Source organism: Apis laboriosa, unplaced genomic scaffold, assembly GCF_014066325.1.
Source record: "Apis laboriosa isolate Shangri-la unplaced genomic scaffold, ASM1406632v1 scaffold112_cov148, whole genome shotgun sequence".
Classification (NCBI taxonomy): domain Eukaryota; kingdom Metazoa; phylum Arthropoda; class Insecta; order Hymenoptera; family Apidae; genus Apis; species Apis laboriosa.
The window spans coordinates 104,633-126,767 of record NW_025220865.1 but is presented as its reverse complement, the minus strand read 5'-3'; the positions used below and the strand labels follow the sequence as shown (position 1 = coordinate 126,767).

Sequence of the window (22,135 nt, the reverse complement as noted above, 5' to 3'; positions counted from 1 at the left end):
TATTAAAATAATTTAATAAAAAAAAAAGAAATTATAGAATTTGATGATTATTATGATAATTTCTAATAATTGAAAGTTTATCGAAAATAACAGTAAATACACGATATTCATGTCGATGTTCAATTAATTCGTGTTACATTAAATAATAATTTAAAAAAACATATGGACGATTCTCGTATACAAAAAATAATTCCATTAGAGGGATATATTATAAAAATACATAATATTCTCGATACTATGAAATCTTTGGAGGAAAGTCTCATGATTACACGTAATTTAGAAACGGAACAATGGTTACGATATTCAAATTTGAAAACGAAAAATAAAATAATAATAGATGATCTTCGAAAAGCGAATAAACGCAATAAAAATATGCTCAGTATGTAAGAATATTTAAATTATAAAAATATGATGTGGTGAATAGTAAATAATTAAAATAACGATTATAATATAAATAACATAATATTTTTAGATTTATTTCGACAGAGTGTTACGGATATTCGTCTTGGAAACGACATTGTACTGCCAGAATCTCTGAAGAAGGAAGTGCAAAGAACATGGCATCAAAAGTATTCTTAATTAGTATATATTTGCAAATTAATGTACCGTTAAAAAGACAGTGATGTTGAACTTCCTAGATATGATGCTTTATTAATGCAGAACGAACAATTAAAACAAGAACTCAATTCCCAGAATTCTTTTCTTAAAGAAAAAACATACGAGGTAATCTTTAATAAATTTTAAAAAATTTTATAATTTTTTTTTATATCAATTTTTTATAATTATTAAAATTGATCAATTAAAATAGATCAATAATCTTCAACAAAGATTATTAACACTTGGTGAAAGACTTGTCGAACGAAACGAAGCTGTAGAAAATATTTGTAAAAAGTACTTGTTCTTGAAAAAAAGGAAGGATGAACAAGAAATTTTGTTACGTGGCTCTATAAAAACGTTGCAGGTTTAAATAATTGAAAGAATAAATATTAAATAGAAAATATTCATTTATAACTGCAGAATAATTATATATTAGGATGCATTGAAAAAAGCAAGAAGTGAAGGTTTGAAAAAAAATTCTGGAATATCTATGATGCTTAACAAAGATGCATTATTAGCTCAAGAAACTCGACGTAATGATCGTTTGGCTCGTGAAAATTCTTTTTTAAGAATTCTTCTTCAGAAAGCTAGACATGGATGCAAAACAAGTGAAAATAGCAGCACTATTTCTTTCGAGTAATTGACTTTATTTAAGATGTAAGTTTTATTCATTTAATACGATTAAAAAAAGAAAGAAATTTCATGTTTCAATCTTAGGAAAATAAGACTAGTAAAACCATATAGTTGCAGAATTTTAGCCGGTTAAGAAGAAGATCGTATAAGTCGTGTCTGCCGATACAAGGACAATGTTTAAGAATATCGGAATTATGCAACTAAAGGTAATAACCGGATAAAAGAGTTATGTTAAATCAAGTTAACGACGATCGATGGCAAGTGCTTCCCTATAAAAGCAACGATTCTATTCAGACTAGTCTTACTTGGTGCTGACCAGCACTAAGAAAATTCAGGATAATTTGATCGTTATTAATCATCATGTAAGTTAATTTCTCATAAATAATTACATTAATAAATATTTATTTGACAATTCATTTTTCAATTCGTATATTTTCATTTCATTTTTATAGGTGTAATCAATATGTATGATTAAAAACAGAAGGAATCTAAATATTTCTCAACTTTGAATCAAAAGAATCAAAAGAATCAACAAATGTAAAGTTAATAAAACGTCATGTCGGAAGTGTATCAAACATTTTTCGCGTTTTATACTTTTCTTTTCTCTCCACTGGTTATTCTACTATTAATATGTTTGTACCTATATCGCTGTATCATACAGATCATTTTAAGGATTCAATTAAAGGATAAATTCGTGGGTCTTCTTGATGGGATGGACTGCGTTTGGGCAGTAGAACAATCATCAGCACTTTCTGTGAATAATATCCTTATGATTTTAGAAAAAGATGCTCGTCACTCGAACATCAACTTCCTGGAGAATTTTCGTGATTTGGTGAAGAATCGTATAGTATGTTCGTCTTTTGAAAAGCTATTGTATAAAAGAAAAAGAAAATTTGGCTATTACTTCTGGGAGAGAAGTGAAGAGATCGATCTGAGAGAACGTATCAGATGGTTGGAATACGAACGCACGAATTGCGACGGATCCTGTGATAATATTTACAATAGTCATCTGAAAAAAGTTCTATGGAATATTTGTAATCAGCCTTTACCGGAGAATCACACAGCATCCTGGGAGATCTTAATTGGAAAATGTTGCCCCAGATTGAGTCATCATTATCTTCGACGAATGGAGGAACGTTTGACGAATAAAATTAAGATTCCCATTTTATTTCGTGTCCATCATTCTTTAGGCGATGGTATGGCTCTTCTAAAGTTCTTTAGAGATGTTATTATTGATAAAGAACCAGTTTCGGAAATATTCTTGCAGTTGGATAACAATTTGAAAATGAAGAACGAGAAAACGAAAAAGCAGAATGTAATAGTATCTTTGATGAATCCTGCGAATGGAGAGAATAGTTTGGACAGTAATTCGTTTCAAAAGAAAATCATGTCGGCATCGATGCCATTTATTCATTTTACGATGTTTTCATATTTTTTTCTATTATTATGGAAACATTTTAATACATGGTTGAAGTATTTACAAAATATTACTTTAGAAGACTTGAAATGCGAAATGAAAATGTTTCTAAGAACAGAACAAGATAGATTAAAAGTTTTCTTCTCGGAAATGATTTGTAAAAAGATACAGAAAGGTTTAAAAATGGCGAAAATTATTATAAATCTTCCTGGTTGCCTGATTCAACAAGCTTTTCGTAGCATGGACAAAAGGTTTGTTTGTCCAGTTTTTAATTCTTTTTTTTATGTATCAATTTTTCACAATTAAGAATATTAAATGTTTTACTTTAGCGCACTCCATGGAGCAGAATTATCAGGTGAAAAGTTTGTTTCTTACTGGCTTGAAGACGATTTTAAAAATACCTGCAATCAAAAATTGTTTACAAAAATACAAAATATAAGAAGTATCACTGGTGCTAGATTTGGAGATGTATTATTAGCTGCTTTATCAGTCAGTTTACATAAATATTTCCTTAATGTAAGTAATTATATATTTTTTATTTGTATTTAAATTTTATTATATATTTTGAATGTCTTCTTTTTTAATTTCATTTTTACAGATAAACGAATTCGTTCCAACAAAATTAAGCGTTGTTTTACCGATGAAAATCGAAGAATGGAGTGAGAACTTCCCCCTGCAAAATAATATTTCAGTTGGTATACTGCCCCTCTGCATTTCACAGATAAAGGGTAAACAGCTTGCAGATCCACGAGAGAATTCTCAAATTCTAGAACGCCTTGAAGATATTAGAAAAGCGAATGATGTGCTTAGAAAAAGTCCAGATTACACTGTGAATTTCTTAGTAATGAAGTATCTTTCAGCTATGCTACCCGACAAATTTTTACGACCAATCTTAAAAAGTCATAGTACTATGGTGTTTAGCAATTTAGTTGGTCCTCAAGAAGTGAAACTTTTGGGACATCCTTTAAAAAATATTGTTTTTTGGATACCAAACAGGTAATTTTTTTTATATTTTTTTTTTTATTACATATTATTCGCTTCTTCTTTATTTAATATTTTAGCAAAAATATTTCAATGGCTGTAAATGTTTAATTTCTTTTATCATTATATCATTTTTAGAAGTTATACAGGAATTGGATGTTCGTTATTAACATATCGAGGTTATTTGCATTTATCTTTGATTGCCGATAAAGCTTTAGTACAAAGCGAAAAGGCTCTTACCAAAATTTTAGAAAACACGGTAAATGAAATCGACAATCTTTATGACAGATTAACTTTGTCATTTTTTTCGAAGAAACTTCATAGAAGTATATCAACACCTACGAAGAAAGGTAGGTCAATTGAAAGGAATTTGATAAAGAAATATTGATATGTAATATTTTATATTTTCAGCAATCAGTGTATTATAAAATTGTGGAGAATATTTATATTTTTTTTTAATCTTTTTATCGTTTATTAATTTTTTTTTTTTTGAAATCAATTTTTATTTTATAAAAATTAAAACACAATCATTGTATTTTATCATAAAAAATTTATGTAAATAATGAATATTTGAGGTGAGACCCCAAATTATACTATCGATTTGTATTTTATACTATGTATAATTAAAAATTATATTTTCTTAAACATATACATTAATTAAATATTTTCTAAAATGTTCTATAAACTCTATATGAAGAATGAAATATATTATCAATTAATAATATATAATTTTCGATATAAGTTCATAAAAAACGATGCATATATATTGTACATAAATTATGATAAATTCAGAGGTTTTAACTTTAAGTATACTTTCAAAGAGAGATATTTAAAGAAACCATTATAAAAATTCATTTTTTAGAAACTTGTTAACAATATCATGTTCTTAAACATGATTTTTTTTTTTTTTTAATAAAAAAATAAGCTTTCACCGATTTGTTTTCAGAAATAGATAAGGCCAAAAAACAATATCAAAAAGAGTGTTAAAAAAGGAAAAACTTGTTCGTCGACGATGAGAAATTTTCGGAGTTGTGTGTATTATCGAACTTGCTTTAATACGCTGATTCAGAATATTCTTCGATTTATATCGAATTTTTCTTCCTTTTTTACTGCAATCAGATGAAACATCCATATCTTCGGTACTTGTATAAACATACTTTCGATGTTTCAACGACCTGTTGATAATCATGTACAATCATTATAATATTCATTTACTCTTACAGTTTCAAGTAAATATTATCTCAACCATTTTTTCTTTCTAATTTCTTCCGGAGATGAACTCTTTAAATCGCTGTCATCTTCTTGTCGAATGCTCAAAGGCAAAGTTTGTTCGGTACATGATCTACAAGGACAGTTTAGTTTCAAACTTCGTAAGATCGTTAAAACACGGGGATCATCGATGCTGCTAAAAAGAGGGGATTCGTCGGTCGACGTCATTCCATGACATTCTTCATCCGCCTCTAACGTCGAAGTCTCATCTTTGTTCCAAACTATTCTGAATAAAATGCAATGCTCCTGAATACATTAATGTATCTTTTTTCAAATAGATTTCTACGTTTATCACGCGTACTTTGTTTCTTTTGGTATTTCGCAGTCAAAACGAACCACATCTTTTTTATTTTCTTCTTTACAGCATCCTTTTTTCATCTCGTTGTCCGTGATCTCAATACTTTAAATTGATGTTTAATTGTTATGATAAATTTTTAGCGATATTCAGTATTATTATTTCTTATCTTATTTGCATAACTAACATGTCGATACCAGTCGTCGGATGTTTCAAGTGAAGAGATTCCTTTATTTTCAACTTGGTCTATCGTGTAAATAATTCGTTATTGTTCAAGCTGTTTATGTTAATTCATTATATTATATACATTAAATGACTTTTATTTTTAATTAAAATATACTACCGCATGGGATTCATGAAGCGTATGAGCCGGAAAAATAGTAATCTTCGCGCGAGGAATTTTACTGCATTTGACTGTGATTGGTGACTTTGTTGCAACACATTCGAAATCATCTAATTTCGGATTTTTTATTTTCTCCTCTATAATTTCACTATCGTTATCATTCTCGGTCGCCTCTATCGTTGTATCCTTGTACGAAATAATTTTATCATTCATTAGTAATAAATTCTTCTAAAGATAATGAAATTCTATTTCATTACAATAAAATAAAACGATTTTTTTAGCCCTCTAAATAAGTACTTGAAAAAAAAAAATTAAATTTAAATTTAAAATAAAGAAATATATGATATATAAATGATGAATCAATTTTACAAATCGTCATCTGTTCAAAAACGAAATTTTAAATAAAAAGAAGAAAAAGTACGAACCTTCAATATGTTTGACAAATCGTCGATAGTATCATTGATAATATCTTCTTTTTCATCGACATGATCTTTGTCAAAATTAGAAGAAGATCCAACTGTTTTGTTCGCTGGATTCCCGGTTTTACTACCAGGCAATCGCATACCTTTTTTTTGGACCAACGGTTTCGTTTTGAAATCCTGTGATCTTTTCTGAAAATTCTTTCTTGGCTTAATTCGTTTTTTTAAAGTTCTCTTTTTAAGCAGGACTCCACTAACCATCGCCCCACGACCGAGTTTCTTATAATCAATCAAACTCGGTACATCCGGTTGACTGATCGCAGCATCGTAATCATATGTTATATGAGGTCTTGGTCCGCGATTTTTTGGATTGATACGCGGGCTATGAAGTCGTTTGCTGGCCGACGTGTCGTGATTCCCACGTTGTGATCTAGCGCTCATTTTTTTTTCAACATTATTAAAATTCCATCTGAAATAAATTAACATTTCATCATTGTTAATATCATATTTTTATAAATATAATTTTTGAGAAGCATTGGAAGAATGAATTTCATCAAGCAATTTAACCTACACAGAAGCTAATGGTTTACTCGCAGGAGGTTCTATTTTCTTCCTCGCGCTTTTGCGAGGCTTCAGTCTATTCCAGAATTTTAAAATCGCCTTTGTAGATTTTTGTTCAATCCTTTTCAATGTTAAACTGTTCTGATTGATAGGATTTATGAGTTCGGCTTGTTTATCGCCCCATTTTGATTCTATTTTTCGCGTCTGCGACACAGGCGATATGGAGTGACTGGATTGACGACGAAAATGCGACTGAAACCGAAAGCGCGTTTTCTTGAGATTCGCCAGTATTCTCGGTACTTGAGTTCACATTTTCCGGATATACGGATAAAGTTTGATGGATATTTTTCCTGTTACGTGACTTGAGACTTGTGGTTAAACAAGAGAGCACCTATTTTATGACATTCCAATGCTAACTCGTTAATCGCTATGTAAACGAATTATTAATAAGATAAATATCGAAAAATATGATACAATTTAAATTTTTTTATTTCTAAATTTTATTCTCATTTACTATGAAAAAATGTTTTCTAAAAAATGTATCTAAAAAAATGTTTTCTCGGTATTTTCTTATAATAAGTTTTAATTTTAAAGTAACTTTATCGTAATGTATATATTGCACATTTTATATATTACTTATATATTACTTATTATTATAATAAGCGAAAACTCACAGAACAATATTAATATTAATAATTAATACTGTTCGATGTGTAAAAACTTATTATCTCAATATCGGTTTATGCAAAAGAATATGAAAAACAAATCTTGAAATTTTTTCATAAGTCAAAAACATTAATGCTGCCGTCAGAATAGTTTGCAATAATTTGGCTTCCATTCCTTTGTACAATCCTATTATTCCTTGTTTTCTGTAAATAAGAATTCAAATATAACATTAAATATAAATATATATTTAATAAGATTTATTAGATATTACTTACTTTAATATGTAAAATAGAATTTCTAAAATGCCAGCGTTTGGTGGTAGATTTGGATATTTATGACCATGCTAAAATTAAAATCATATCATATAAATAATATTTATAAAAATTAATGATTTATATTTATAAAGAAAATATATAATACGCACTCTCAGTTTCGTTTGAACTAATTGCAATGGATAAGTTAATATGGTTGCTACCGCTTTCGCTACGGCACCAATAACAAAGAAAACCCATGCAGATGGTTGTGAATCATTTAGAGACATGCAAATTTTTCTCTTAATAGCCTCATAAGTCATGAATTGAATAGCTGGATTTATGATTAACATTAAGCTTGGCAAAGTCCCTGCCCAAAGACTTTTTATTCCTTCGTATTTCCATATATGTATAAGGCCAGCTAAATATATAATACGTGTAAAATTATTAATTTATTTCAAGTAGAATGTTTTCACAAAGTAAATTCATATTTATGAAAATGAATTCCGATACTTATTTCCCGTACGTCAAAAGTTAGACATTGTACTTTACTTAATTATATGATAAGATTCTACATATTTGTTATTTATTTTACTGATATTGATTTATTCATCTACGTAATTTTAAAACTTACCATATAACGTATTATATTTGTTATTATTATTTCTTTCCGGTGTACGATCGATACCTCTCATTTTCAATCTAGTATTTACCACCCATAATGGTGTCGTTGTTAAAACATTAATTGCGCCTAAAAAAAATAATTTTTAACTAATAGTATCTCAAATAATAATTATTTTTTTGTTACGTATTTACCTGCGATTGATGCAAGAAATAAATCATTTCCAGCTGATTGCTTTCTTTGCGATTTAAGCATTTTTAAACCGTGGAATGTATAGAAGTAAACGAAATTACTGGCACACAAACTTTGAAGAACAGGTATAATTCCTCTGTATAAAGTTTCTCTGTGTAAAGAATATAAATTTTGTAATATGGATGCAAAATATTATTATTTTAACAAGTTGTTAAAATAATACAAGTTGAAGTGTATATACGTTGTAAAATAAAAAAAACTCACGGTCCTTCTTTTTCGACGAGATCGCGTATTGTTGCCAGTGTACTTTTCGATTTTCTATCTTCTTCCACTACAAAAAAAAAAATATTGATTTTTAAACTACGTTGTAACCAACTTAAGATAAAGTACTTATATTTCATAACAAAATATAAATATATTTTTTACATAATGTATTTTGTATACAATATAATCAGTTGATGACATGAAAGTTAATCTGATTTTTTATGCTACAAACGCTTGTAAGTATTCTAATCTATCGTTTTTATTTATTGATTATTTTCAATAATATTTATTCAATGTATATATAAAAATATAATATGATTTTTATTACAGAATTTTTTTTTATAATATATAAAATTTATATAAAATTTTTTAAAATAAATATATAAAAAATTTAATGGTTCAATATAACTTACGTTGTAATCTGCTTCGTACTGTATCCAAAGGGAAGAACATTGCCATGGCAACGACACCACCCTGAAAATATTAAAAATTAAATTATAAATTATTAATAAGCTTTTTAATTTTTTAAAACTTGTTTATTTATTATTTTTTTAAACTTACAGCAGCACCAGATATTGCGTGAACTAGTGTTTCATAACTGAAAATGTTTCTATTGTGTTCTCTACCACCCATTATTAGAAGTCGATTTCAAAAATTTATTTATTACAATAAAATGTATTCGAATTTCGAATTGTCACAAGATCGATAATTATCCTATAAACATATTTGAAATCTTTAATTTAAAAAATAAATATATATAATAATTTATATATAATAATTTAATAATTAAAAAATATTAAAAAAAAAACAATTATTATGTTTCAAAAGATATCACGATAACATTTTTAATTTTAATCCCTCAAAATATTTATCAATCAAAAGATTAATAAAATTAATTCAATAATTAAATATAATTATTATAATATAACACAATCCAATATAAAATATAAATTTTCGCTTTCATTTTTAATTTTTAACAATCTCAGAATTATTATTTATTCGATAATATTGATATTTTTTATCGATATTTTTGATCAATTTTAAAAATTCAATGGAATTTAACTCAATTACCACCGTCGATAACATAACACAACATACGCGGTAGATTAATAACGAAAACAATTACCGTATAAATGAAAATCGAAGAATATTTCAATATAACAATTCTTAGCACTTGTCACACTCATTGTATATCATTTATAAATTTTGATTCGACGAAAAATCACGTCTTTGCTCGACAAGAGACACGTTAACACTGGCAAAGAAAAATTCCGAACAATTCGTAAACTCGTATCGTCCACGTGCCTATCATATACACTCGTTACTCAAGAATGGCCGTCCTATGGTCGTATGTACGCGCGGTTAGTTTTTACGTTCTTTTATATATGCGAATGAATATTTCAATCTTGATTACGACGAACGATGCGACACGACTTGGTTAGCGGCTCAAAGCCCAAGTTCGATGTAAAGTTTTTGCTTGATCCATCTCGAACTATACGCCTCCGATAAAATTACTGTGGTGATAATGGATTCCTTGTGAATAATACGCTTGCGCATATTTCGTGCTTGTGGTTACATCAATGGTTCGAGAGGTCGATTTTCTGAGCGCAGGCGTGATTATAAATTCTATCTCACCTGTATATATATTCTTTGATTCAAATTTATTTTTATTAATTGAAATGTCGTACATTAAAACTTTGAATTTATTTTGATTAGCTAATATTCATTTTTTATTTGAATTATAAATTATAATTTAAATCTTGATAAATATAAGAAAATTTCAATTTCAAGGATAAATTTTATTTAATATTTTTTATTTATATTATCACTGATTATTCAAATTCACTGATAAATTCATATTCATACATTCAAATTCATATAAAAATAATTTAATTTAATAACCTAATTCATAATTTAAATATGGAAAGAAATATAGGAATATTTGAATGATATTATAAATAAATCTTTTCTATATTTTTTGATTTCGCAAATAAAATATATATATTTATACATATTAAAGTATAAATATATACATCTATTTCATAAAATATTTTATGAATAAATAAAAATGAATTATTACATATGAATCTTTCGCAAAAAATATATTAATATTAATAATATCTAATTAAATGATAAATCAACATCTTAACGAGGCTTAAATAAATTGGATGGACGAGAATGTAAAGAAATAAGAATCCTTAATAAGGGATCAAGTTATAATAAATAATCAATGAGAGATCCTCGTCTTTTTTCATTAATAAAATAATTCATTCGAATCCCTGATGTGTTATCACTGCGGAGTAGCGAAGAATTTTAGATAGAGATCATTCATCGTGCGAAATTTCGCAGCTCGTTTTCATGGTTATGCCGCTCTTCAAGATATCTCCTATTTATTTCCCTCTCTCGGGTATTCTCATGCTGGCTGTTCGTTAGAACCAACTGTTCTCGAATTTCCTTCCTTGTAGGATAAAATCCTTCCAGATTCACGCGTTGCACAGTTCCCATGAGCGTTTGTCCCTGCAATCATATGAAAAGTGATTTCCAACTCGCTCTCTTTCCTTTGCTCTTCTTGTGCAAGAAAATATTTTCGAATCGCTGGAACGCAGCGAAGATAAAAAGGAAATCGAAAAATAATTTGACTTTTGAGATTGATTTGACAATTATTAGAAATTATTATCGAGAAATATAAGATATCACGATATATTTTATTATATTTATTTTGAGAGAGGAGAAATATTTTTTTGTACCGTCACATTTAATTAAAAATATTTTCTAAATAGATCTGTTAGTTTGAAATTAAAAACTTCAATTTTTAGAATGATATTAAAAGTTATTGGTTAAAAATATAGAAAATAGAGATTAAATTAATATTATGTATCGAAATGCACAAACAACTTTTTTGTAAGATAAGTATTATACGATTATAATGTTGCATTGATATTTCAAATCTGTTTTATAACGAAGTTAATAAAATAAATAATGTTTGCTACTTTATCAAAATTGAAAATTGCGTATCTTAAAGAAACTACTACATTATATCCTATATAATGTAGTAATTTTCATATTTATATCCTATTTTTGTAATTATGCATAACTGAACCATGATTATCTTAAATTTATTAAAATTATAATTATAATTTGAAATTTTTTATGATATTGCGCATTAAAAAAAAAAAAAATAAGACATCGAAAATCATTCGTGTTATAATAGTCGCATGAAATGTGAGTGAAATTTAAATCATTCTGATCAGATTTGCAAATATCCTTGCTTTGATAATATATATTGATCTTATGACTGATATATACATGTATTCGCTAGGAAAAAATTGTCATTCTGTAAATCCTTGGATTATCATTTTATAATATACTATTTTAATTATGCAGCTATGTTTTTTAAATTGATTTTTGTTTTCGGTTATTTTTATAGGAAGAAAAAAAATGATCGATATGATTATTCACTTTCGTTTGATTACGTATACTTCTTTCGTATTAATGTCATATTATTTATTTACTTTTACTCATACTTTTTTTCATTAATTTTCGAGTTTTACTGAATTCTACGTATTTTTCCGTAGAATGTATATGTAAATATGAATTTACATTTCCTTCATTATAAGCAAATTTTATTCACGATAATGGAAATAATTACCTTGAAAATAATGTGGATGATTAAGACATTGTATTGTACTCTTTTACCACCAATAAGTTATTATTACACGGTAAAAAATTATCATTTCGCTATCAATTTCGTTCTACATTTTTCCAACGATTTCGAAAATATTAAAAAACATCTATAAATGATAATTATATATTCTGATTAACGAATCATTAAATCTACTTCATTATGTATGAAAATATAAATATTTAACATTCTCACTTTTTATATTAAATATTAACATATATTAATAATAATTACATCATTTTTATTACTAATTATAAATATATGATTGAATATATATATTCAATATAAAAACCTAGATATGAACAAATCTTAAATATTAATTCCTCGCTGAATTTTAATTCTTTCAACATCTCTTGACTTCATTTTCGTTTCAATGCTAATACGATACTTATGAATTAAAGAATTAAATCAATTAAGTATTCTATGTCGAATCATACTGAAACAATGGAATTAATTTGCACAGACGATAATATTACATTTCGCACGAAAGTTGCGCATAACAAAATTTTATTTGACTTAAGGTTAAAAAAAAAAAAGAAAAAAGTCTATAGGAAAAAATGAGCATAATGCGAATATATTTTCATATAAAGGTGGTAATTCTTTAATTAAAACGGAGAGGAACGAGAAATTAGAATTAATTAAATGAGTCGTTCGCGGGAAAAAAACTGTTATATCGTCGATATTACCTTTCCTTGCGATAAAGGAGACACATCTCGCGATGCACGAGCTTTGTGACGCCTCGTCCGAAATTCTCCAAGTTCTTGACGGAGTTTAATTAAACATTCCGCCCGTCAGGAATTTTGTGGTCATCTCTCTCTGTACAGAAACTCCTTCTAATGGATTCTGCTCCTTGAATCTCGATACGTCGTGTCATGTCCCAGACTGTATTTTTCTTTTGAAAATCCAAACTTGGATCTTTAAAGATCCAAAATTTTTGTTCACGATCTTTGGAATTTGTTATTTCTTGCACTTGTATTTTTGTATTGCAGTTTTGAAATCGGGAAAAATGAATTTAAAAAAGCGAAACAAAGAGGAATTCGAACGAGCATTTCGTCAAAATATATCGTATAGGATTAAGAATAAAGGGATTTTTATTCGTTGACATTTTTTAGACGGTTAATCCAAGACAGAATATCTGAATATCCAGAGAACGAAGAAGCTATTGGCAGAGAGAGAAGATTCGCTTCGAGATATTTTTGATATTGAAAATATATTTATTCCTTGCATTATAATGTAATTTTATGAAAAGAATTATAAAATTATTGTTTTTGTATGAACGTAAAAAAAATTTCAAGATAAATTGGTAATAAATTATAAATATTTTGGCATCAGATAATTAACTGATAATTAACAGGATCTATCTCATGAATATTCACATAAATGTATGTGAATATATAAAAAGTAATCATCAAGCATTAATTTGAATACCTTAAGTTTTTATTACGAATCATTATTTGATATTTTGTTGAACTTTGTTTTTCTAATCACGCAAGCATGTTTTAAAATGCTTTAAAAAAAAAAAAATAATTTATAAGTTTGCTCGATACGAATTAAAATAATATCAATTTAACAATTTTTTTTTCTTTTTTAAAGGATTGAAATGGATTGAAATGTCATTCTTGATGGATAAGTGTATAATTATTTCTTTCAAATTCTGAACCGATGATTCAATTATTATCGAAAGATCGTATTTGGCCATTAAAAAGAAGAAGAAAGGAGAAGTTACCTCGATGACTTGATTTAAATGTATTTCAATGAATACCTGAGTTAGGTTCGAAGTGTCGCTGAGGGCTATCGAGCGAAATATCACGAGAGATACGACGGTTGAATGGCCATTTGAATACACTCGAACGAGTTGTTCATCAATAAATACTAAAACCATTACTGTTCCAAACTATTGCTGCTCGATAAAACAACAACCAACATTATGGATGGACTTTCGAGTTCGTCCAAGTGACCAAGTCTCTGAAGGCCGTCCAAGTGCACGGAATAATAAAGAAGATCGAATACTCAACTTGAAAATCACATTGAAGCGATTTTAAAAAAAACCTGGGCAGGAGGGAAGAATCTTTTTTTGCTTTTTGAAAACACAACAACCCTCGTCGCGTTTAATTAGAAACGATGTTTCAGCGTGTTTGCAATTGAACCGTCTGTAATAAGGATTGTAAAAACGAGCAGAAAGGAAATTCTGCGGTCAGGAAATTAATTAACGTATTAATCGTGTAATTGGCCTCACCCCCGGAACTACTCTCGAGGCAGAACTTTCTTTTATAAGGGTAATTAATCTACCGAGAAGTTTGTAAAAAAAAAAAAAAAAAAAAAAAAAAAAAGGAAAAAAAGAAGAAAACACTTTTTCGTTAGGATTTTTAGAGCGTTGATTCGAAAATGATTGCATGAATAGAAAGGTGGACGATTCGAGTCGCATTACTTTTTAAATACCTACGACGTTTCCTCCCTAATGGTTAATTACTTTCCTCTCTTGTTACTTTGACTAACAAGGTTGTCCAAGAAAGTTTCCAGTTGTTGAGTTATTGCACAGCTTCAACTATGAGAGAGAGAGAGAGAGAGAGAGAGAGAAAATGGTAATTTCATATTAATGAACCGGATGGATGGAATTATTATAATTTTTTTCCATCGAAAAAAACAAGAAGGTGATGATATTAATAAGGAAAAAAGAGGCACGTGTTGATTATTCTTATTTACGCATTTATTACAAGAGAACGAAACGTTTCATTTGGTCCGAAAATCAGGGATGAGTTTTACGAAAAGATGCGTCTCGTGTACGTTCACACACGTTATGTTTCTTTTTTTCATTTAGCGCTTCGATTATTATATAGTTTATTAACAATGTTTCAACGTTGAGCAACATTGTGCGTTAATGTTGCAAGCGTTCGAATAATTTGAATACGAAAGATTCGAAAGTTTCGAGAGCGTTTCGAATTTCGATGATATATTTTTTTTTTTTTTTTTACCTTTGTTAAAAAAACAAGTCGAGTCGTTCAATTTAGAATTACGAATACGATAGGAAATGAAACTCGAATCGATCGATTATAAATTGGACGAATTATAATTGCCGGTAATTATTGAAATATCGAACGATATTTCCAAATGATTCAAATTTTTCCCGATGATTGATCAAATGCATCCAATGCTCATACATATTCGATACAATAGTGTGCCATCGCGTTTCATAATAATAAATTAATTATATATACACGTATACACGTATTTGGTTCGTATCGGCTTAACGATCATGCTTAAATAGAATCCAAGCGTCACGATCAGTCGACCATTTGAACAAATTACGAGGACAGTAAATATCGATCTTCTGTTTCGAAATCAAATTATTATCTCGATCAAATTAATTCAAAATAGAATTATTATTTTTCCATCTAATCACTGTACGTATAATCGAACAAGTTTCAAAGCATACTTCGATTTCAAACTTCGTTCGAGTAAAAAAGTAAATAATAAATAGTTCGACAAATATTTCGCTCAGAGTATACAAGAATGGTCGACTGTTCCTCAAAAAAGATCCGAATGTTTATCACGAGAACGTTTATCTCTTATCCCCTTCGTCTCCCTAACCGCAATTACACCCTTTCGTGCACCCTTTTCGATCGATGTCGATTGATTAATCTTAACAAACGATCCTCCCGATTGTATCTTATTAATATACGTCTCACTTCCGGGACCCTATGCTAGACCTATCTCTTTAATTAATTAAGGCGAGCGGCGTGGTCGGTTTAAACGTTTTCCCTTTTCCTCCACGATCCTCGCTTCACGATTCCTCGCCCCTACTTCATTATACACGATTATTAATGTGAAAAAACGCAAATACTGCCAGATACTTCACGTTTTCATCCTCCTCCACATCCTCTCGTGAACGAGCATCAAAGTTCAAAATCGTTTCTCTTCTTCCTTTTTCTAAAAGAAAGAGAGGGAGAGAGAGAGAGAAAGAGAGAAAGACAGAGAGAAAGATAACGATACAATGCTCGATCCACGATTGCTCGATCGTGATCGAGGGAATCGTGTTTCTTTAACGAGGATCGGATTCTTATATTCGTCTCGAATTCTTATTCGTTTCGACAGCAGGGATATCACTGAATGGAGCACGTCTTTCTGGCGTCTGTACGCAGGGTGATCCTCGATCCAGGCGCGTTGTTCTCATTCCCGGCTGCCAGGGAGCACGTTTTCGTTCTCATAATCATCAGATCCGTTCTGATGCTTGGCCGGCGTACGTTGGGCGCCACGACGCCGCAGGCGTCGCTCAACCGTCGCTTTATACTCAGGGTGGCTTTGTGCCTTGGCTGGAAACAAATTGTCGCTCTTTCAAACGCTTTTCAAAGAGGAGGGGGAAAAAAAGAAAAAAAAAGGAGAGAGAGAGAGAGAGAGATCCACTCGACACGCTCTCCGAATAGGGAACGTAATCGTTTATCCGATTTAACGCGGTGCTCACCACCCTCGAGTTATATACCCACTTGCACCGAGAGACACCCTCTTTTGTTCATCGAGTTTGAGAATCGTTCAATTCACTACTACGAATTCGTTTACCTCTCCTTTCGATGGAACATTCTCTCCCCCTCCGCTGTTTCGAATCGAGCACCGTGAAATGAACAAGTATTCTCTCAGCTCAACGCCTGGTTCTTTAAAATTCTTTAAAATTATTTTCTACGAAGATCGTGTTCGGGGATTCATCCGTTTGGGACTCATTCGCGCCATTCGATCGTTTTAAAGGAAGGAGTGGTGATCCTTTACCTGTGACGGTGGTAACATGGTCGGAGATCCGAAAGTGAGTGGGACCTTTCTGTGATGATTCGGCGCCATTTCCAACGGCAAACCTGCCACTACGAACAGTTGGTAAAAAAGCTCCTCCACGTGGTAGTTCCTCTTCGCGGACGCCTCCACGAATACGCAGCAATCGTCCTGACTGTTGCAGTACTCTTCAGCCTCTTCAACCGTAACTATTCTGCGTAACAGATGGGATTTGTAATATCGCTAGAACAGAATCTCATAATTGATTTACTCAAGGATATTTAAACGTGTTCTTATTTCTTAATACTCGTTTTAGTAAAACTTTTAGTTCTTCATATTTCTAAGTAATTTTTTTTTTTTTTTTTCAAATATCGTAAGTGAATAATATACATTTCGCTTCAGTGATGCGATGGAAATAATATGGAAAATCTAAAATTTTGCTCGTTCTAAAGTTTTCATGCGATGTATCAGCATATATTATAAAAAATGTACATTTTCTTCCGCTCATTTTTTTTTTTAACGTTTCTCACTTCAACGAGGTCAAGAATGAAAATACATGTAATAATTTGTAGAATCGTACTTCGTTCGATAATATATATATATATACGTATAATATAATATAGTAGATGTCTATTAAATAATACGAATAAGATTACATTAAGAATATGTAAACGAAGCGCAAGGGAATACATTAAAAATACGCTCGAGGAAATCCTCGAGTGCAGGATAACATTTTATATTAAAAGGGTTGGAAACAGGTCACAACACTTTAACATATAATCCATAAATTTCAAGTGACAGACACTTGAAAGCTTTTGACTCTAGAAGGGTTGTAAAGATGATAAATGTCCTTAAAAAACATAGCAAAAAAAAAAAAAAGAAAAGAAAAGAAAAGTAATTTCACATGTACACGTAACAGTTGGTATTTTACAGTCGATCGTTATTCAAAAAAGTTAATAATGCTGTATATGTACAGCACGATGTGAAACGATGACGTACTTCGTATCTTTATCACATTTATTTCCGACGATGACCATAGGAACCTTCAAATTGAAGTGACTCTTGCTCCTGCTCTTCGTTGCACTTTGGGTCGCGCTTACTTTAGTTTCCAGGATCGATTCACGCAGTCTGATGGCCTCCTCGAACGATTCTCGACAATCCAAACTGAACACCACCACGAACAGGTCTCCTGCGAATGAAAAAAAAAAAAAGAAGAAAAAAAAATTGCGGGTTCGATCAACATTTACATTTATATTTTCTTTTTTTTATTCTCGATAATTCCACAGAATTATTTCGCACGGGTGAAGGATGAGGAAGGATAAGGAAAATTGATGGTTTGAGGAATAAATGATAGTAGATTACGGTAATTACGCAAATATGTTCAACAATCTCGTGAGATCTTCGTAACTCCTTCGAAGGGATTAAAAAGGCGAGGGAGGGAAAAATTTAAAAATGACGAGGCAAAGTCTAGGAAGGAAGGAGCTGTTTTTCTTCCTAACTATAGTTTATCTGTATATGCTTTTCGCCCGTATACGCAAATTATTCAGAGTTGAGCTCGTTTAAGCTCCACCCTCTGGTTCAGTTTTTACATCACTCCTTCCTTCCTGCTGTAAGCTGTTTCCTCTAAGCCTGGCTGGAAAATTGTAAATTTTGCAACGTAACAGCGAAGAGTTTTGTCCTTCTTTTTCAATTTTATTAAATCATAATCGATCTGATCATAAAACTATTGGAAAAAAGAAAAGAGAAAAAGAAAGAATTCGTTTCGTATCTTTATTCATCGGAAGAAGAAGAAAAAGAAAACGTGAATTTAATTATCGACGAGTGTTCGCGAGATTTCATACGTGTTGATAATCATCGATAAATATGAATAATGTAAAACTCGTACAGGCTTATGAATATTTATTTCAACGCGCTTATTTTTATCTCAATGAATTTTATCGCACTCGTGCGCACGCACGCATACACATCCTCTTTCGTTTCCGTGATCGAGTTTTAACGAGTTTTCCTGCCGCTTCCGAAATCCTCCTCGTCGAACGAAAGAACAGGCGGCGGAGAAATCGATCGACGATGTTTGCCAACAAGGCAAGAGAATCTATGATCGATCCAAGATTTTCTTTTTTATTCCCCCGAGTTCGCTGATTGAAAGTTTTCGGAAGAGAATTGACGGTGATTCTGCTACAATGTTTTCGTTAAAATGGCGAAAACATCCCTCCCTCCCCATTTTTAAATCACAGATGCAACTAACCGAGTAACTCGCTCTCTTTCGAAGCGAACGTTATTCTATCTTTTGTAGCGAATTTAAATCGCGGAATCTTCGAAGATGAAGAATTTGTCAATTTGTCAATTTCGCGAGGAAACGCGAAACACTTTTGCTGGAAAATTTCAAATTTAAAAACTTGCCCCCCGACAAAGTTAATTTCATTCATCTTTCCACGAAGTGAATTTACACAAGTTTTACAAACTTTCTGTGTTCTCTGACTCTTCGTTTAACGAAGAAAGCTTTCCTGTTTTATTATTAGATACGTTGAAAGTTCGCGTTGTTTTTCACGCGTTTTTGTTTTTTTATTTTTTTTTATTACAGTTTTACTCGAATAATAAAGGATCTCGCTTGATCTTGAAATGTATCTTTATTAGAACTCGAAGAACTTTTTTTTGTATTTTTTTTTTAGTAACAAAGTATGATATATCGTTTGCACTAACGATAATGACTTTTTAAAAGTAACGATATACTTTAAGAATAATCCGTCCACGTCCGACGTACGAACGATTTTTAGAAATTTTAGAATTTTTTTTGCATAAAAGAAAACTCCATAAAACGAAATTATTCGAAAGATGGGAAGAGATCCCCCCGTAAAAGAGGAGAAATCGACAATATCGTTAATCGTAACAGGGAGGGTACAAACTGGAAGGGTATGGGCCACACGGTTGAAAACGATACAATTTTGCAGGAGATTTAATATTTTATGAATCCTTTAGTACCTATAGTGTACGCTTTAACAGCGAACCAGGTGGCCACTTTCTTCCGCCCCCGTTTCCTAAAGTTTTCTATTATTCGCGGTTAAATACGGCCAGGATACGGCCATGAATAATCGTAAAAACTATGGAATCGCGTTTATACAGGTTTTTATTTCAACTGAAACCTCCTTTCCTTCCCCTTCCTCCCCACGAGAACTTTGTTAACCGTAAAATCCTCAAGATATCCTTCGGCTTTCGGGCTGTACGTTTCTTTTTTTTTCACGGGATTACAATCCCGAAAAGGGAGCTGGGGCGAAGCCTCTGAATCTTCTTTCACGTTCCGCGCCTTCTTTCTTGTCAGCTGCCTCCCTGGAGGAAGCGGCGAGGGGAAAAAATTAACACGTCCAGACAGAGGATCGTTACGAATACGCGACCCGAATACGCAAATATTGGATGCTCCCTGGACAAATCTGTTATTCAGTCTCGTCTTCGGGCCGCCATTACTACTCAGATACGTTTTGTCTTCGTTTCCTCTCGGGGAGCGAGCGCATAATCGGTTTTCTTGAGGGGGAAATAAGCGCCTTTTATAACGATAATGCTACTACACGATAATGATGGGCTGGCTCGATTCTGGAAAATATGATTTGAAAGGTAGAAACTTTAATTATGATGTAACATGAAAGGAAATTATATTCTATCCGCAACAAGTGTCCCCCTTTTTGCGTCTCTCACTGCAACTGTGCGATCCTCGTTGAGAGGATATTCCATCGATTCGAAATGTTCGAGATACAATATAATTTCGCCTCGATAAAAATGTACGTGCATCGAAAATAAGAGGATATACAAAACAATAATTTAAAATAATAATCTCCATTATTTTCGTTCCTCTCAATAAAATTATATCCTTACATAGTCCGTATTGCAATAATGGATCATACGCGTGTTCGTGACAAATGAAACTTTGATTTTTCACGTAAAAAAAGCGCGAGAATAAATTAACAATTTTGTTATCAAAATCTATTCAGGAAATAAGGGAAACCATGCCGTTGAAGTCCCTTTTTGGTTCATCCCGATATCTCGATCCGTTGCCGAGATATAAGGACTCAAAGTGTCCATAGCGTTCAACATAGCGCGAAAATTATGAATGGACTCGTGACCTACATTTCTTCCTGGAAACGCGTACTACGTTTTTCTAGGAATCGCGTCTGCCGCTTGTCGGCAGTTTGGGATAGGTCAGGGAGACGAGGTGCGAGCGAGAGTTCCGAATAAACGACGAGGAAGGAGATAGTAAACGATTAAAAATTACCCTTTCCTTTACACGACGATATCTCGGCAACCGGAAGTTGTATCGGGATAAACGAAAAAGGGTTTCAAAGAGCAAGGTTTCCCGCTTCTAACGGCCTTCCGTTCGTTGACCGGAAGTCCCTATCTTCCGAGTTACGTCGGCTCAAAGTTTTCCTAATTTTAATAGAGTTTAAAAATTACCCTTTGCTTCGAACGACGATATCTCGGGAACCGGAAGTCGTATCGAGATAAATAAAAAAAGGTTTCAAAGAGCAAGATTCCCCGCTTCTAACGATCTTTGATTCGTTGACCGGAAACCACTATCTTCCGAGTTATAACGGTTTAAATTTTTTCTAATTTTAATCGAATAAAATCGGATTTTTCGAAAGAATATCTTTTTTATTCCGTTCCGTCTATAATATTATATATAATTCAATCAACAAAAATCATTTAATACTTCACAACAAAATTGATATTATTTTATTTTTCTCTTCGACAAAATAATAATCGTACACATACTGCACACACCACAATATTATCTCCAACTATTTGCTGGATTGCAATATTCGATCAACTCATGAATTTGTTGTAACAGACCTCATTTAAATAAAACGAGAATCGTTCTTGTTATATATACACCCTCTTTAAATCGGTAACGTTATCCCTCTACATTATTAAAATAAACATAAAAAGAGGCTTCTATTTGCGGACACATAATACCAATTCTCAATTTCTCTTTATCTCGCTCCTCTACTTACTTCACGCAACTTGGAAAGAAAGAACATTTCATTCCAAAGGCGATCCGTACAAACACATAATCTTTCGATTACAGAATATGGACATACACTAGCTGTAATATGTAATAATAATCCAGATACGATTATATCCGTAGTTTAGCTACCGATTCTCCTTGATCACCACTAATCCAAAATTAACTATACAGGAGCAA

The 22,135-nt window shown here is 31.0% G+C and overlaps 5 protein-coding genes across 9 annotated transcripts in view; 2 read left to right on the top strand and 3 right to left on the bottom strand.

Annotated features, from left to right (window-relative positions):
* The first annotated feature begins 1 nt into the window (after window position 1).
* Window positions 2-1,482, top strand: LOC122711638. Its single transcript, XM_043930627.1, has 6 exons — window positions 2-379; window positions 473-569; window positions 639-723; window positions 809-961; window positions 1,034-1,254; window positions 1,342-1,482. Exons 1-5 carry the CDS (start codon window positions 163-165, stop codon window positions 1,235-1,237), a joined length of 756 nt encoding a protein of 251 aa, XP_043786562.1. The 5' UTR covers window positions 2-162; the 3' UTR covers window positions 1,238-1,254; window positions 1,342-1,482.
* On the top strand, window positions 1,380-5,148 carry LOC122711595. 3 transcript variants are annotated; one of them, XR_006346124.1, is made up of 7 exons: window positions 1,382-1,592; window positions 1,683-2,898; window positions 2,977-3,163; window positions 3,246-3,643; window positions 3,767-3,978; window positions 4,575-4,767; window positions 4,852-5,148. XR_006346124.1 is itself a non-coding variant. In XM_043930545.1 (6 exons), the coding sequence occupies exons 2-6, from the start codon at window positions 1,787-1,789 to the stop codon at window positions 4,054-4,056; spliced, it is 1,926 nt and encodes a 641-aa protein (XP_043786480.1). In that variant the 5' UTR covers window positions 1,380-1,592; window positions 1,683-1,786; the 3' UTR covers window positions 4,057-5,148. The 3 variants fall into 3 exon arrangements, 2 of the variants coding, with proteins under 2 accessions (XP_043786480.1, XP_043786467.1); XM_043930545.1 differs by having other exon boundaries at window positions 1,380-1,592; window positions 4,040-5,148; XM_043930532.1 differs by having other exon boundaries at window positions 4,575-5,148.
* Window positions 5,149-5,296: 148 nt separating this feature from the next.
* Window positions 5,297-7,068, bottom strand: LOC122711606. Of its 2 annotated transcripts, XM_043930565.1 has the most exons (5): window positions 6,526-7,068; window positions 6,213-6,423; window positions 5,961-6,146; window positions 5,536-5,721; window positions 5,297-5,438 (listed from the first exon to the last, which is right to left on the bottom strand). In XM_043930565.1, exons 2-5 carry the CDS (start codon window positions 6,393-6,395, stop codon window positions 5,358-5,360), a joined length of 636 nt encoding a protein of 211 aa, XP_043786500.1. In that variant the 5' UTR covers window positions 6,396-6,423; window positions 6,526-7,068; the 3' UTR covers window positions 5,297-5,357. The 2 variants fall into 2 exon arrangements, with proteins under 2 accessions (XP_043786500.1, XP_043786491.1); XM_043930556.1 differs by having other exon boundaries at window positions 5,961-6,423.
* Window positions 7,069-7,095: 27 nt separating this feature from the next.
* LOC122711589 (peroxisomal membrane protein PMP34) lies at window positions 7,096-10,010 on the bottom strand. Its single transcript, XM_043930518.1, has 9 exons — window positions 9,637-10,010; window positions 9,072-9,224; window positions 8,924-8,984; window positions 8,511-8,577; window positions 8,249-8,397; window positions 8,067-8,183; window positions 7,606-7,853; window positions 7,457-7,524; window positions 7,096-7,384 (listed from the first exon to the last, which is right to left on the bottom strand). The coding sequence occupies exons 2-9, from the start codon at window positions 9,141-9,143 to the stop codon at window positions 7,240-7,242; spliced, it is 927 nt and encodes a 308-aa protein (XP_043786453.1). The 5' UTR covers window positions 9,144-9,224; window positions 9,637-10,010; the 3' UTR covers window positions 7,096-7,239.
* A 700-nt stretch (window positions 10,011-10,710) lies between these two features.
* LOC122712351 (dexamethasone-induced Ras-related protein 1) overlaps window positions 10,711-22,135 on the bottom strand; it is a 57,316-nt gene continuing 45,891 nt past the window's right edge. Inside the window, exons 4-6 of one of the 2 annotated variants that reach the window (XM_043931934.1) lie at window positions 17,947-18,136; window positions 16,951-17,161; window positions 10,711-11,027 (exon numbers count right to left, since the gene is read on the bottom strand). In XM_043931934.1, the coding sequence (XP_043787869.1) occupies window positions 10,839-11,027; window positions 16,951-17,161; window positions 17,947-18,136 (590 nt within the window). In that variant the 3' untranslated portion in view covers window positions 10,711-10,838. Of the gene's footprint in view, window positions 11,028-14,925; window positions 16,503-16,950; window positions 17,162-17,946; window positions 18,137-22,135 lie in introns of those variants that run through there. The other variant, XM_043931926.1, reaches the window with a different exon arrangement.